The following is a 16709-nucleotide window of genomic DNA, read 5'->3' as shown; positions in this document are numbered from 1 at the left end:
GCCGTCACACTATCAGTATTTGGTCAGTATTTTACCTCAGTATTTGTAAGCCAAAACCAGGAGTGGGTGATAAATACAGAAGTGGTGCATATGTTTCTATTATACTTTTCCTCTGATTGTTCCACTCCTGATTTTGGCTTACAAATACTGAGGTAAAATACTGACCAAATCCTGATAGTGTGACGGCAGCCTTAGTGGTAAAATTTCCTTGACATTACTTGAGTTTATTTGTGAAAATGTTTTTCCAACTTTGAATTTTTATGCCCTTAAATCACAGAGATATGACACACAAAATACTTAATAAGTAACATTTCCCACATGTCTACTTTACATCAGCACAATTTTGGAACCAAATTTTTTGTTTGTTAGGGAGTTATAAGGGTTAAAAGTTGACCAGCAATTTCTCATTTTTACAACACCATTTTTTTTAGGGACCACATCACATTTGAAGTCACATTGAGGGGTCTATATGATAGAAAATACCCAAGTGTGACACCATTCTTAAAACTGCACCCCTCAAGGTGCTCAAAACCACATTCAAGAAGTTTATTAACCCTTCAGATGTTTCACAGGAATTTTTGGAATGTTTAAAAAAAAATGAACATTTAACTTTTTTTCACAAAGAATTTATCTCTGGTCCGATTTGTTTTATTTTACCAAGGGTAACAGGAGAAATTAGACCCCAAAAGTTGTTGTACAATTTGTCCTGAGTACGCCGATACCCTATATGTGGGGGTAAACCACTGTTTGCGTGCATGGGAGAGCTCAGAAGGGAAGGAGCGCCATTTGACTTTTTAATGCAAAATTGGCTGGAATTGAGATGGGACGCCATGTCTCGTTTGGAGAGCCCCTGATGTGCCTAAACAGTGGAAACCCCATAAAAGTGACCCCATTTTGGAAAGTAGAGGCCCTAAGGAACTTATCTAGATTTGTGGTGGTGAGCACTTTGAACCCCCAAGTGCTTCACAGAAGTTTATAATGTAGAACCGTAAAAATTAAAAAATCCTTTTTTTCCACAAAAATTATAATGATCTTTTAGCCCCCAATTTTGTACTTTCCCAAGGGTATCTGGAGAAATTGGACACCAAAAGTTGTTGTCCAATTTTTCCTGAGTACGTTGATACCACATATGTGGGAGAAAACTACTGTTTTCTGCGCCCAGCATGGCAGAGCTCGGAAGGGAAGAAGTGATGTTTTGGAATGCAAACTTTGATGGAATGGTCTGCGGGCATCACGTTGCATTTGCAGAGCCCCTGATGTACCTAAAGAGTAGAAACCCCTCACAAGGAAACAAGACCCCCCACGGAACTTATCTAAATGTGTGGTGACCACATTGAACCCCCAAGTGTTTCACTAAAGTTTATAACACAGAGCCGTGAAAATTAAAAATCTGTTTTCCACAAAAATTATTTTTTAGCCCCCAGTTTTGTATTTTCCCAAGGTTAACAGGAGAAATTGGACACCAAAAGTTGTTGTCCAATTTGTCCTGAGTATGCTGATACCCCATATGTGGGGGTAAACCACTGTTTGGGCGCACGGAAGAGTTCAGAAGGAAAGTAGCACCGTTTTACTTTTTCAACGCAGAATTGTATGGATTGAGATCGGACATCATGTTGCATTTGCAGAGCCACTGGTGTGACTAAACAGTGGAAACCTCCCAATGCTAACTCCAACCCTAACACACCCCTAAGCCTAACCCCAACACACCCCTAACCCCAACACACCCCTAACCCTAATCCCAACCCTAACCACACCCCTAACCCAACCACACCCCTAACCCTAATCCCAACCCCAACACACCCCTAACCCTAATCCCAACCCTAACCACACCCCTAACCCGACCACACCCCTAATCCCAACCCCAACACACCCCTAACCCCAACACACCCCTAACCCTAATCCCAACTCTAACCATACCCCTAACCCTGACACACCCCTAACCCAACCGTAAACGTAATCCAAACCCTAACCCCAACTCTAGCCCCAACCCTAACTTTAGCCCCAACCCTAACCCTAATGGGAAAATGGAAATAAATACATCTTTTATTTTATTATTTTTCTCTAACTAAGGGGGTGATAAAGAGGGGTTTGATTTACTATTTATAGCGGGTTTTTATAGTGGGTTTTATAGTGGGACAAGATGACATTTTCGGAGGTACAATGATTATTTAATATTGATCTTTTTGATTGTGTGCTGTTCAACTTTTTGTTCGGCGGTATGATGTTAGCATTGTTTTTTGCCTAGTTTTTAATTTTTTCTTTTGCAGTGTTCACTGAAGGGGTTAACTAATGGAACAGTTTTATAGGTCGGGTTGTTACAGACGCGACGATACTAAATATGTGTACTTTTATTGTTTTTTTAATCTTTATTTACATAAAGAAATGTATTTTTATTGCAAAAAATATTTTTTGCGTTACCACATTCTGAGAGCTATAATTTTTCCATATTTTATGTGGGGTCTTGTTTTGTGCGGGACGAATTTACGTTTTTATTGGTATCATTTTCGGGCACATAACATTTTTTGATCGCTTTTTATTCCGATTAGTGTTAGGCAGACTGAACAAAAAACCAGCAATACATTAATTTCTTTTGGGGGGGAAAGGCGTTTATACCGTTCCACGTTTGTTAAAATTGATAAAGCAGTTTTATTCTTCGGGTCAGTACGATTACAGCGATACCTCATTTATATCATTTTTTTATGTTTTGGCGCTTTTATACAGTAAAAAATAATTAATTTTTTCACTGATAACACTGTATGGCGGCTCGTTTTTTGTGGGACAAGATGACATTTTCGGAGGTACAATGATTATTTAATATTGATCTTTTTGATTGTGTGCTGTTCAACTTTTTGTTCGGCGGTATGATGTTAGCATTGTTTTTTGCCTAGTTTTTAATTTTTTCTTTTGCAGTGTTCACTGAAGGGGTTAACTAATGGAACAGTTTTATAGGTCGGGTTGTTACAGACGCGACGATACTAAATATGTGTACTTTTATTGTTTTTTTAATCTTTATTTACATAAAGAAATGTATTTATTGGAACAATATTTTTTTTATTTAGGATTTTTTTTTTACACATGTAAATATATATATTTTTTTACTTTGTCCTAATGTGGGACATCATGATAAAGTATCAGATCACTGATCTGACACTTTGCAATGCACTGTGTCAGATCAGTGATCTAACAGGCACTGCAGGAGGCTTGCCGGTGCCTGCTCTTAGCAGGCGCTTGCAAGCCACCTCCCTGCAGGACCCGGAAGGAGCCCCTCGGCCATCTTGGATCCGGGGCCTGCAGGGAGGAGGACGGAGGAGACGCTCGGAGCAACGCGATCACATCACGTTGCTCCGAGGGTCTCAAAGAAGCACGCAGGGATCCCCCTCCCTGCGCAATGCTTCTCTATGCGATCGAGTTAGATCACAGTGTTCCGGGGGTTAATGTGCCAGGAGTGGTCCGTGACCGCTCCTGGCACATAGTGCCGGATGTCAGCTGTGATAATCAGCTGACACCCGGCCGCGATCTGCTGCGCTCCCCCCGTGAGCGCGGCTGATCGCGTTAGATGTATTATCCCATCGAGGGTCAGATAGGCCCAGGTCACCTCTACGGGATAGTACTTCTAAGGTCAGATAGGGGTTAAACATTGAATAAATACAGCACATTAAAGGGAATCTGTCACCAGGTTTTTCTACACTTTCTGAGAGCAGCATAATTTAGGGACAGAGACCCTGATTCCAGTGATATATTACTTACTGGGCTGAATGTTGTCATTTTGATAAAATCAAAGTTTTATCTGTTGCAGATCTACCAGTTCTCTGCATGCTGAGCATTGTATAACCCCGCATACACCACTAACTGGAAGCTTTCTGCCTGTGCAGAGTGTACACAGAAAGCTGCCAATCAGTGGTGGGGGTGTGGTTGGACGACATGACAGCAGGCTTACTAGTCAGTGATAAAACAGTGATTTTATCAAAACTACAGTAAGTAGCCCAGTAAGTGACACATCGCTGGAATTAGGTTCTGTGCCCCTATATTATGCTACTCTCAGATTAGCAAAAAGCTGGTAACAGATTTCCTTTAACACTAAGGACAGTATAAAACCCCCTTGCTGTCTTATATGTACAGTATACTATACGTATGAAGACGCTAGTACTGACCTGTCATAGGAGAATAGTCTGTGGCAATAGGCGCAATATGGTAGATAGTTCACCTGTGTCCAGAAGCGGTGATGTCAGAAGAGGTGGTAGTCCACAAGTCGGAGATATATCCAGGTAGTTCAGGAAGTTTAGTCCAAAGGACCTACACATGAAGAGCACCACGGCCGGTGGCATCTGTTTGAAACTCGCGATGCCTCAGTGACATCACCGGTGCTATGGAGGCTGATAGAAACCAAAAGGATGTCTCCCACGCATTTCGGGAAGGAGAAAACTTCTGTCAACCTTATACGTAACATTATTAAACATTACACCTACAACATTATTATAACCCAATAGACACCATAGACTCATGGTATGCTAAGCTGCAAGTATGGACATTGGGTGCAGAGAACAGGGTTGAAATGTGTCCCACAGTATAAAGGTTTAGCAGCTGATGATTTATTTTATGTGCATCGTTCATATCCTCAGAATATTCAGCTTCACAAAATAGTATGCAGCCAGTTGCGGTGAGATCAATTACTGAGCAATGATACATGCCCAGCCATGATTAATTACACAAAACATACGTAAGCCAATTGAAGTTTATTGCAACATACAGCATGGAACAACTACTCAATGTGCATATTACAATGGAAATAACCAAAACATTTCCGTAAATCAATGAAATAAACAATTCCTATCGGTGACAGAATAAACCTTCCCTTTACACGCATGCACTAAAAGCGTCAGTGTCATCATCGATCCGCCGCACCCTGCTACTTCATGCTCTTTCTTAGAATGAGTCACAGTGCTGATGAGCATTACATAGTGTGCAGGCAATACCACCGCCATGCAGCCCCACCTAATCTCCACTCACAAACTGAGTAATGAAAAATTGTGCCAGCACTGTTATGTTGCTTTTTATACAAAAATAAAAGTCAGGAATTACAAAAGATTCTCACCTCAACCTGTTTGTAAAAATGGACCAGCTTGGACTTTACACAGCAAAACATCTACAGTATAATAGAAGGTTCTCAGATCGACATTGTTACTAATGCTGGTGTAAAACAAATGATAGTAGATATAACACGTAACAAATAAGACCACTAAGGCATCAACTTGAAAATGTCCCACTCCCATCTATTAAAGGACCTTAAAATAATATAAAGGACCTCAGAAGTTGGGCATTTTGCTTGCTGTACTCATTGTTTTGACCAAGCAGTAGAAGTCCTTATGGTACCAATATCTTATTTATGCAAGGATCATCAAGAGCTATAGTGATGCCATTGGGAAATGTACCACTATTCACCAAAGGAAGGTAGCTAAACCCCTAAAAGTGTCTAGCATGCATTATTCTCTGTGACTAAGGCCGGACTCACACATTGCAGTCCGAGTATGGACTGCAATGCATGAACAGGCCACAGGTCTTCTAATCCAAACCTAAAGAAGCTCTCATATTTTTACCCTCTTAATGTATTGCAGTCATCATATTATACGACACTGTGTACTTACAATTGCTCATTTTTCCTTTCTACTTAGCTAATTCTTCTCTTTTCCATTAGGTCTATGATATCCCAGCTGAGCAACTGGGTCAGAAGTTGAAGAGGGGAATGATAAAGGCAGGGAAAATAGACTTCTTGTTACTACACAGAGCAGAGAAAGGAGAATAATTATCTGGGTAGAAAGGAAAAATGAGCAATTGTAAGTACACAGTGCTGTATAATACGATGATTGCAGTATATTAACGGGATAAAAACTTTGATGGCAGATCTTCTTTACTATTTGCCTAGGAAGCTGGCGAGTTTGGGTTGGGAGACCTGTGGTGAGTCTGGGAATCATGTACCTTAGAACAGAGGGAAATTGAGGTTATGGCTGCATTTTTTATTGAAATGTTTGGGAAAATATTTTTGAGTTTTTTTTTTTTTTTTTAGAAAACTGCATTTGTTAGACCCCATGTACAAACCTCACATCTACTTCTAACAGTAGTAAAAGCACAACGAAATATATCTGAAATGGAAATCCTGGTTCAATTTTCTTTGGCAGTGATCCTTTAAAAATAAACCTGTAAATTAACAAATGTGGCAAATAAACAACATACAAATTGTATAAAAATTACATGAAAATGAGTTATCAAAAAATATGGATTAAGTAGCTATCAAATAAAAGTAATATAGTCAATGTTAAAAATTAACCCCTGAATATGCCCCTCATGGACCACAGCTGGGGGGAATTGCACTGTTTACTTACTTACAGAACAGTCATTCAAACCTATCATATACCAGTGGATATATAAAGTCTACACGCCAAGGTTAAAATGCCAGTTCTTTTTGACATGTAAATAAAATTATACCAATAATTTCTTTTTATGCCTTTAATGTCACCGATGCTCTGTACAAAACCATTGAGTAACAAACTGAAATAATATCGAGAGGCGTAAATTAAAATACCAAAACTAAAATAATGTGGTTGCACAAGTGTGAACTGCTTCCTATAATTGGGGATGTGGTTGTGTTCATAATCAGCCAATCACATTTGCATTCATGTTACATAGTAGTCAGTGCACATCTGCCATCATTTACACTGATTCTGGTTAACCCCATTTAAAATTTCACTGTTCTAGTAGCATTTTCCTGACATTCTCTTAGTTGCATTTTACAGCAAAAGACATGATACATAAACAGATTACATCACAGCAAAGGGATCTCATTGTTGAAAGTTATCAGTCAGGAGAAGGGTGGAAAAAAAATTCCAAGGCATTGAATATACCATGGAACATGAAGACTGTCATCAAGATTTGTCTTAAATTTGGAACAACAGAGCTGGAAGTCCCTCAAAAACTGTGGAAAAGACAAGAAGTAAATTGGTCCGTGAGGCAGCCAATGGGCCAAAGCTACAGAAGCTACAGAAATTTCTGGCAAGTACTGCTTGTTACTAGGCTTGAGCGAAACGGATCGAACAAATTCAAAAGTCGCTGACTTTTGGCAAAGTCGGGTTTCATCCTAGTGTGGGATCGCCATGCGGTAGGCGATCTTCGCGCCAAAGTCGCGCTTCGTATGACGCGTTTGGCGCCATTTTTTCACCCAATGATGGAGCGTGGGCAGAGTGATGACATAGGTCTTAGGGGCGTGCACGCCTATCGCCATCTTCTCGCTTGTGCGCTGTAGCGATTTGCAATGTGTAACACCAGCTTTTCTGTTCAGGGATGGAGGGGAGAGAGAGAGAGATTTCCCATTGACTTTGCATTGGGTTTCGTGTTTCGGTCGATCCCCGACTTTTCGCGATAATCGGCCGATTTCACTCGACTCGACTTTTAAGATAGTCGGGTTTCGCGAAACCCGACTCGACCCTAAAAAAGTAAAAGTCGCTCAACCCTACTTGTTACTGCATGTGACAGAAATCTCCCATATTCTTTCTATATCTGGCCTGTAGAGTGGGCTAGCAAAACAGAAGTCTTTTTTTTAGCCCTGCTATATTTTGCCAAAAGTTACGTCAACTCTGCATGTGGGAAAATGTGTTTTTTGTCTGATGAGACCAAGGTTGAACTTTTTGGCCATAATTCCAAGTGGTAAGTTTAGCGCAAAGTCAACACTGCGTATCATCAAAAAAACACCATCACCACAGTGAAGCACAGTGGAGGACGTATTATGCCCTGGGGCTGATTTTTTGGAAGTTGTAACTGGGCTTTAATCAAAGTGGAAAGAATTATTAACACCTCCAAATATCAGTAAATTTTGCTACAAGACCTTCAGGTCTCTGCTAAAAAGTTGAAGATGAAGAGGAATTTCACCTTTCAACACAACAATGACCTCAAACATAGCTCCAAATCACCAATAGAAGATCATATTTTTGGAATGTGCAAATTGAAGATGTAAACTCTAGTGCAACCTATTGGAAGTAGCAATCCTTCAAGTCATTATTAACCCTTTAACAAGCCTTGAAATATAACTTAGGATAAAAGCCAAATCAATTTGTAGAAACGGTGTTTTGGGGTATTGCCCGTCATCAGTACAAAGTATGAGATCTGATTTGGCTGGGTGAGAGGCTAAGACTGGGATCTAAAGTGTAAGGTTTCTCCTTATGGAGAGTGACATGCCAGGGCTGGCACACCAGTATGAGTCTCCTGATTATGAGGGTGCCACTGTACTAAAAGTGCAGCTGCAGGGAGAAATGGAGAAAATGATCTTTATTTCTCCGTGGAGTCACCGGCTTTCAGTCATGCAGGCGTGCCCAATGCAATTACAGTCACCTCTCACAGAACTGAGAGTGGCAGCTGTAACCACACCCTGGCACTGATTGACAGCTGGCTCAGCACTGATGCACTTTAGAGTCGGCTGTCATTCAGTGCCATGGTGTGCTTACAGCCATCGCTCTCAGTGCTGTTAAAGGTGATTGTAATTTCTTTGCGCACACCTGCATGACTGAAAGCCGGAGGCTCCTGCGAGAAATAAAGTTCATTTTTTGTTCTGGGTGCTTCACTTTTAGTCCTGCAGCTGAGCACCTTACTAATAATGTTAACCTGTAGGCTAACCCCATATCTGCTGGGGTGAACTAATGCTCCTGTGTATGGGAGAGTCAGCTGAGATGGCTGCAGGCTGAGCGATCTTTCAACTGATAGCCATCTAACATGTATGGCCGACCTAATCCTTCTGGAACATTATCCGTAAGAGTTTAGAGGTTCCTGAACACTTAGGACAGTTGGATGTTCCTTCCGAAATTGGAGGGTTTGACCAACTTTAATCCAATCTGTAAGGGAAACCTTACACAGGATTGTAAGTTCCTACTGAAATGAGTGGTTCTAGAACAGCAATGAAAGTGACACCTAACTTTTAGCCATCTGATTTCCCAACGCCAGGAAATCATGTTTAGAAGTCATATCCAAGTGAGCCTGGAAGTACATTAGGGTGGAGTCAGTCAATCAACATGACCCAGTACACGTCCAAGCTCAACACTAGTGTTACTAGTCAAATCTTACTGACAGGTTCATCTTAGTAGCCAGCCAGGACCAGGTCTCCACCTCGAGATGGCTCTGAACTAAGGACATTATATGTTGGAAAATAAAAATATTGGAGTCCGGCTCAACAGGACTGGATTTTCCTTTTCTTTTTCAAATGAAAATATGGTGCATACAACAGAAAATTGACATGGTCGACATGACCAAGTCGGCGCGTTTCGACTGCACTAGGCAGTCATGAGTAAGACTGCCTAGTGCAGTCAAAACGCGTCAACTGGGTCATGTCGACCATGTAAATTTTTCTTTTGTATGTACCATATTTTCTTTTGAAAAAGAAAAGGAAAATCCAGTTCTGTTGAGCCGGACTCCAATTTTTTCTATTTTCCTTGATGTGAGGCCAGGGCAAGGCAGGTGTCTGGACCCCGGGTGGATGAGCATGGAGCAACTGGGTGAGCTGGAATCAAGTTTTTATAGACATTATATATTAGATGCAGTGTAGAACGATATCTGGTTTATGAATCTTATGATACATTAATGATTCTGTTTGCTTATGCAAGTTTTTCTAAAATACGGCAATGTTTTAGAATAAACCATAATGCAGCCAGACTCTGACTTATGCTGCCTGTAATCCAGACGGCATGAATCTAGTGAGAGGTTCCCTTTAATGGATGTTTAATCCCATGTACACTATTCATGACTTTCATCATTTTCAGTTGTTTAAAAAAAAAGAGACCTTGTCACCAGGTCAAATGTGGCATTTTTTGCTCCTATTTTATTCCCGCTAACCCCCTGAGTATTCTGTTTTTTTGTTTTATTTCTCCTTAAATCTATCATATGGGTCTTTCTATTTTGTGCACCCAATATGATAATTTTTATGGTCTTTACAAGTAGTCGTTGCTCAAAGGTTTCTCAGGTGGTGGGTGGGGCTTTAGGCTACTGTGCATTATTACCCTGTGATCATAAAAATTACCATATTTGCTGAACCAAATAAAAGGGCCGGTATATCTGGAATTGTGTGGTGGTTTAAAAAAAAAGAAGAAAAAAAAATATTCTGGGGATTAGCAGAATAGAAATACTTGTAAAAACTAGTCACTTTTATCCCGGCAACAGGCCACAGCTCTGCAGAACATGCTGATATATAGGCAACTGGAAAAAAAAATCAATAAATAAAAACTGGCCAATTTACTGAGAAGTGATGGTAATAAGCCGCAAACAGAGTGTCAGTAATAAGAAACATGACGGATATTTTACCGCAAGCTACAGTCATAAATCAGATTTTTTTTTTTTTACAATATGAAAATTAACCTGAGGTGCTACTGTGTGGTGAGATCAGTTTATACATGGCGCACATTCTCTTATTTGTCATGTCAAGTGTTGTTGAGATGAGAGCAGAAGGGATCGGCATATCCATTACTGAGCAACCGGCTCGCTCTTCCAGCACCATAGGAGTCTGAAACCATCTTCTCTAATTTGTCACAGAATGTCCCGGTTCCCCAGAGAGCACACAAGAGGAAACCTGCTACGGCACACTGTCCATATCAATAAGGAACACTTTGATTGTGCGTCTCGTTCCTGTCGTGTACACAGTTTGGCATATGTAACAAGACCGGAGTTCAGATCCATAGGATCCTTTTTTTTAGGATATGAAACTTAGGCTGTGCTAGGAGTCCACTTTCGGAAAAATGCAAACTTTATTATTTCGACTTATTTTGCGTTCAGCTTTACATTTGGGCTGTTTGGTCTGAATCAGCTCCTCGGGGGTGTTTCCAAGAGGAGGTAAAAGACGTTTCTTGCTATTTCTTTTATCAGACAGCCACTGTGGGGGCAACTCAAAGGGCCCATATCCAAATTGCATGGAATACCTGTCATTAAGTAGTTCGGCTTCACCAGGCATCACAGGGGCCACTTGTGATGCTGATTCTGTTCTCTGAGGAATTAATTTTTGAACCAAAGTTTGTTCTACGTCTTGGCTTGTACTGGCCATTGTATCTTTCAGTTTGTAGCTTTTTGAAGTCTCTAACTTTATCTCATTATCCTCCTCTTCTTCAACAGATTTAAAGATTTGTTGTTGTCCTAAATGGAACATCTCCAGAAGTTGGCTTCCTGAGCGAACGCTGGGCTCCAAATTTACTTCTGCCACTGATCCTAGGTTGACCACGTTTCTTCGGCTGTACCGACGATGAAGTTGCACAACGGTACCCAAAACACACTTTCGCACAGATTTGTTGACGGTCAAGAACAGGAGAGGATTGGTGACAAGTGAAACTTTAGGCAACCAGATGGCAGTAAGCATTAGAAAGTCTGAGATATGAGATACGTTGAGCACAGTGCGATAAACAACCATTGTCAAGTAGGGAACGCTGCAGAGAATAAATATAAGGACCATGGACAGCAGCATAGCGTGCAACTCAGCCTCCTTCTGAGAAACATACGGAATAGATATGGAGTTCTGGGGGGTCCGCAGTGCTGCTATTACCACCTTCTTTTTCTGACTTGCACTTAGTGCTCTGCGTATGAGTAGCATAAATAAGAAAACCACAGCGACAGGTATTAAAACGGTGGTGACATTGTACACCAGGACATAAACCAAGTGACCCAGAGAGTAGCCCCAAGACTGGGAGCAGGTGGACATGGCATAAATGTCAGTCACATTAGTCACAGCAAAAACAGGGACGCTGGCGACAACTGCATGAGTCCAAATGTAGATAAGCAAGTCTCTGGCCTTGGAATCGGATATCTTCCTCTCGAGAGGGTACAGCACAGAGTAATACCTGGAATGACAGCAAAACACATGATTATCATAGAGTCATGATTTGGCACACATTCAAGAGCTGTCAGATCCAATGTTTGCCTAGTTTAGCCAATGTTAGCCTAATGTGTACGGCCATTGGCCACCTTAGGTTCTTGTGGATTATAGACAATGTCCTTGGGTCACTCTTTTCCTTATTATTGTTAAAATAGTAATGTAGTCATTTATTCGTTGCCAGTAGGAGATATTGCTTACATGAAAAATGTGCATTTATTCACTAAACAATCACAAACATACAACACCACTGATTGGCAGCTTTCTCTGTACACTGTGCATAGGCAGAAAGCGGTGATCCAGTGGTGGGACGGGGTTATGCAGCGCTCATATACAGCTCTGGAAAAAATTAAGAGACCACTGCAAAATGTTCAGTTTGTCTGATTTTTCTCTTCATAGGTATATTTTTGAGTAAAATGTAAATTGTTATTTTATTCTATAAACTTACATACATAGTAACATAGTAGCATAGTTAGTAAAGCCGAAAAAAGACATTTGTCCATCCAGTTCAGCCTATATTCCATCATAATAAATCCCCAGATCTACGTCCTTCTACAGAACCTAATAATTGTATGATACAATATTGTTCTGCTCCAGGAAGACATCCAGGCCTCCGAAGTTCCAAGGAATAAATTTTGTATTTTCTGAAAATGAGAAGTGGTCCAAATAACAAAAAAATGCATTGCTTGCAGACCTCAAATAAAGCAAAAAAAAAAAAACGAGTTCATAATCATTTAGAAACAACAATACTAATGTTTTATCTCAGGAAGATTTGAGAAATCAATATTTTGTGGAATAACCATGATTTTTAATCACAGCTTTCATGCGTCTTGGCATGCTTTCCACCTGTCTTTCACACTGCTTTTGGGTGACCTTATGCCACTCCTGGTACAAAAATGTAAGCAGTTCTTCTTTGTTTGATGGTTTGTGACTATCCATCTTCCTCTTGATTACATTCTAGAGGTTATCCGTGGCGTTAAGGTCTGGAGATTGGGCTGGCCGTGACAGGGATTTGATGTGGTGGTCCTTTATCCATACCTTTATTGACCTAGCTGTGTGTCATGGCGCATTGTCCTGCTGGAAAAAACCAGTCCTCAGAGTTGGGGAACATTGCCTGAGCAGAATGAATCCACTGTTTGTCCAGGATAACCTTGTATGCGGCTTGATTCATACGTCCTTCACAAAGATTAACCTGCCCAATTCCAGCCTTGCTGAAGCATCCTCAGATCAACACCGATCCTCCACCAAATTTCATAGTGGGTGCAAGACACTGTGGCTTGTACGCCTCTCCAGGTCTCCGTCTAACCGATAGACGACCAGGAGTTGATCTGGGGATGCTTCAGCAAGGCTGGAATTGGGCAGGTTAGTACGGTGTTCATTTTAGGACATGGTCACAAATCAAAGTCAAACATCAGAAATACTCTGTCTGATACCTCATTCTGATACTTGACTCTTATACCTGACTTTCACATATCAAAGTCACAAATGAAAGTCAAACATCAGAAATACTCTGATACCTCATTCTGATACTTGACTCTGATACTTGACTTTGATACCTGACTCTTATACTTGACTCTGATACTTGACTTTGATACCTGACTCTCATACTTGACTTTGATACCTGACTCTGATACTTGACTTTGATACCTGACTCTGATACTTGACTCTGATACTTGACTTTGATACCTGACTCTGATACTTGACTCTGATACTTGACTCTGATACTTGACTCCGATACCTGAGTCTGATACTTGATTCTGATACATGAAATTAGTAAAATTAGTAAAATTAGCTAAAATTAGTACCTGGGATCACTTGAGCTTGTGGTGCAATGGTAATGCCGACGGCTGTAGCCTCTAGACGCAGGATCCGTTTTTTTTCGCTGATCCTTTTTTTCCCCCGCCGGATCGGTTTTATTTTTCTGCCGGATCTGTTTTTGTCGGCCGGATCCGTTTTTTTTTTTTCGCCAGATCCGTTTTTTTCTGCAGGATCCGTTTTTTTTTCCCTCAGGATCCATTTTTTTTTTCCGGATCCGTTTTAGTCCGCCGGATCCGTTTTTGTCTGCCGGCTCCGTTTTTTTTCTGCCTGATCCGTTTTTTTACGCCGGATCCTTTTTTTTTACGCCGGATCTGTTTTTTTTTACACCGGATCTGTTTTTTTACGCCATATCCATTTTTTTTCCGTTTTTTTTTGGCCGGATCCGTTTTTTACGCCAAATACGTTTTTTTCGCCGGATCCGTTTTTTCCTGCCGCATCTGTTTTTTTTAACGCCATATCCAATTTTTTTTTACGCCGGATCTGTTTTTTTTAACGCCGGACCGTTTTTTACACTGGATCCGTTTTTTTTCGCCAGATCCATTTTTTTTGCCGGATCCGTTTTTTTTTCGCCGGATCCGTTTTTCTTCTGCCGGCGGAAAAAACGGATCCGGCGTAAAAAAAAAATGTTTTTTACGCCGGATCCGTTTTTTTACGCCGGCAGAAGAAAAACGGATCCGGCGTAAAAAAACGGATCCGGCGCAAAAATAAACTGATCAGGCGTAAAAAAAAAACGCATCCGGAAGAAAAAAATGGATCAGGCTAAAAAAAACGGATTCGGCGTAAAAAAAAATGGATCAGGTGAAAAAAAACGGATTCGGTGAAAAAAAAATCCGGTGTAAAAAAATGGATCCGGCGTAAAAAAAAAAACGGATCCGGTGTAAAAAATGGATATGGCATAAAAAAAACAGATCCGGCAGAAAAAAACGGATCCGGCGAAAAAAAACGGATTTGGCGTAAAAAAAAAACGGATCCGGCGTAAAAAATGGATATGGCTTAAAAAAAAAAAAACAGGCAGAAAATAACGGATCCGGCAAAAAAAAAAACGGATTTGGCGTAAAAAAAACAAACGGATCCGGCGTAAAAAAAATGGATATGGCGTAAAAAAACAGATCCGGCAGAAAAAAACGGATCCGGCGAAAAAAAACGGATTCGGCGTAAAAAAACCGGATCCGGCGAAGAAAAACGGATCCGGCGAAAAAAAAAACGGATCAGGCAAAAATACCGGATCCGGCGAAAACAAAAACGGATCCGGCGTAAAAACACCCGGATCCGGCGTAAAAAAATATCCGACGTAAAAAAAAATCGGATCCGGCGTAAAAAAACGGATCCGGCAGAGAAATAAAACCGATACGGCGGAAAAAAAACGGATCCTGCGTCTAGACACTACAGCCGTCGGCCTTACCATTGCACCACAAACTCAAGTGATCCCAGGTACTAATTTTAGCTAATTTTACTAATTTCATGTATCAGAGTCAAGTATCAGAGTCAGGTATCAGAGTCAGGTATCAGAGTCAGGTATCAGAGTCAAGTATCAGAGTCAAGTATCAGAGTCAGGTATCAGAGTCAAGTATCAGAGTCAGGTATCAGAGTCAGGTATCAGAGTCAGGTATCAGAGTCAGGTATCAGAGTCAGGTATCAGAGTCAAGTATCAGACTCAGGTATCAGAGTCAGGTATCAGAGTCAAGTATCAGACTCAGGTATCAGACTCAAGTATCAGAATGAGGTATCAGACAGAGTATTTCTGATGTTTGACTTTGATTTGTGACCATGTCCTAAAATGAACACCGTAGGTTAGGCCTCTTTAACACTTCAGTCTTTTTGTTTTAGTCAAAATCCATCATTTTTTGAAGAAAACGGATCCAGCGAATTTGCCCGCTGGATCCGTCCTTTTCTCATAGACTTGTATTAGCGACGGATTACGACGGATGGCCTCACGTTTTGTCCGTCGTGCGCTGGATCCGTTGGAATTTGTTTATCCATCGTCTGGAGAGCTCGGACAAAGTAACGTTTTTGTCTGCGTCAAAAAGTTGGACAACGACGGACCCAGTGGCATCCGTCGCTGTTCATCAAATGACGGAATCCAGTGAGATTCCATTTTTTTACACTGAGCATGCTCCAAATCTGTATTTAGTAGCCAATTGGCCAGACAGCTCCAAATCTACATAAACCTGCCATGTGGCTTCATTCCTCAATGTGCCAGCAAGAAGCATACAAGCAAGAAGCCTGCCAGCAGCCTGCCTGATGGATAGATGCATAGATGGTCACAATATTTGCTATATCTCCTTCCATTTCTGCCACTTGCTCTACAACCTCTCAAAGATGGGGTGTTAAAACACTCAATATATACAGTAGCTTTTCATTATTTTCCAGTAGCAAATCACGTTGGGGAGCCTCCCATTTGGAGATGTGAAAAAAACGGATCCGTCGAAAAAAACCGAAGAAACGGATGAAAAAAAGGACGCAAGGCATCCGTTTTTTTGACTGATCCACTATACGGATCTGTCGAAAAACCGGATCCGTTGTTTCCATTTTTCACTATTTTTGACAGATCCATCGCTCTGTCGCGACGATGGATTTCGACTGATGCCAGAACACTGAAGTGTGAAAGAGGCCTTAATCTTTATGAAGGACGTATGAATCAAGCCACATACAAGGTTATCCTGGAAAAACAGTTGATTCCTTCTGCTCAGGCAATGTTCCCCAACCACTGTATGAGGACTGGTTTTTCCAGCAGGACAATGCACTATGCCACACAGCTAGATCAATAAAGGTATGGATGAAGGATCACCACATCAAATCCCTGTCATGGGCAGCCCAATCTCCAGACCTGAACCCCATTTAAAACCTCTGAAATGTAATCAAGAGGAAGATGGATAGTCACAAGCCATCAAACAAAGAAGAACTGCTTACATTTTTGTACCAGGAGTGACATAAGGTCACCCAAAAGCAGTGTGAAAGACTGGTGGAAAGCATGCCAAGATGCATGAAAGCAGTGATTAGAAATCAT

General features: G+C 41.0%; 1 protein-coding gene across 1 annotated transcript in view; it reads right to left on the bottom strand.

Annotated features, from left to right (window-relative positions):
• Positions 1 to 6059: 6059 nt before the first annotated feature.
• Positions 6060 to 16709, bottom strand: part of GPR176 (G protein-coupled receptor 176) — a 105531-nt gene continuing 94881 nt past the window's right edge. Inside the window, exon 3 of the mRNA XM_069732384.1 lies at positions 6060 to 11852. Within this exon, the coding sequence (XP_069588485.1) occupies positions 10742 to 11852 (1111 nt within the window). The 3' untranslated portion in view covers positions 6060 to 10741. The remainder of the gene's footprint in view (positions 11853 to 16709) is intronic.

This window comes from Ranitomeya imitator, chromosome 1 (genome assembly GCF_032444005.1).
Source record: "Ranitomeya imitator isolate aRanImi1 chromosome 1, aRanImi1.pri, whole genome shotgun sequence".
In the NCBI taxonomy this organism is placed as follows: domain Eukaryota; kingdom Metazoa; phylum Chordata; class Amphibia; order Anura; family Dendrobatidae; genus Ranitomeya; species Ranitomeya imitator.
Note: the sequence above shows the minus strand (reverse complement) of the source record. Positions and strands in the feature narration are given on the sequence as shown.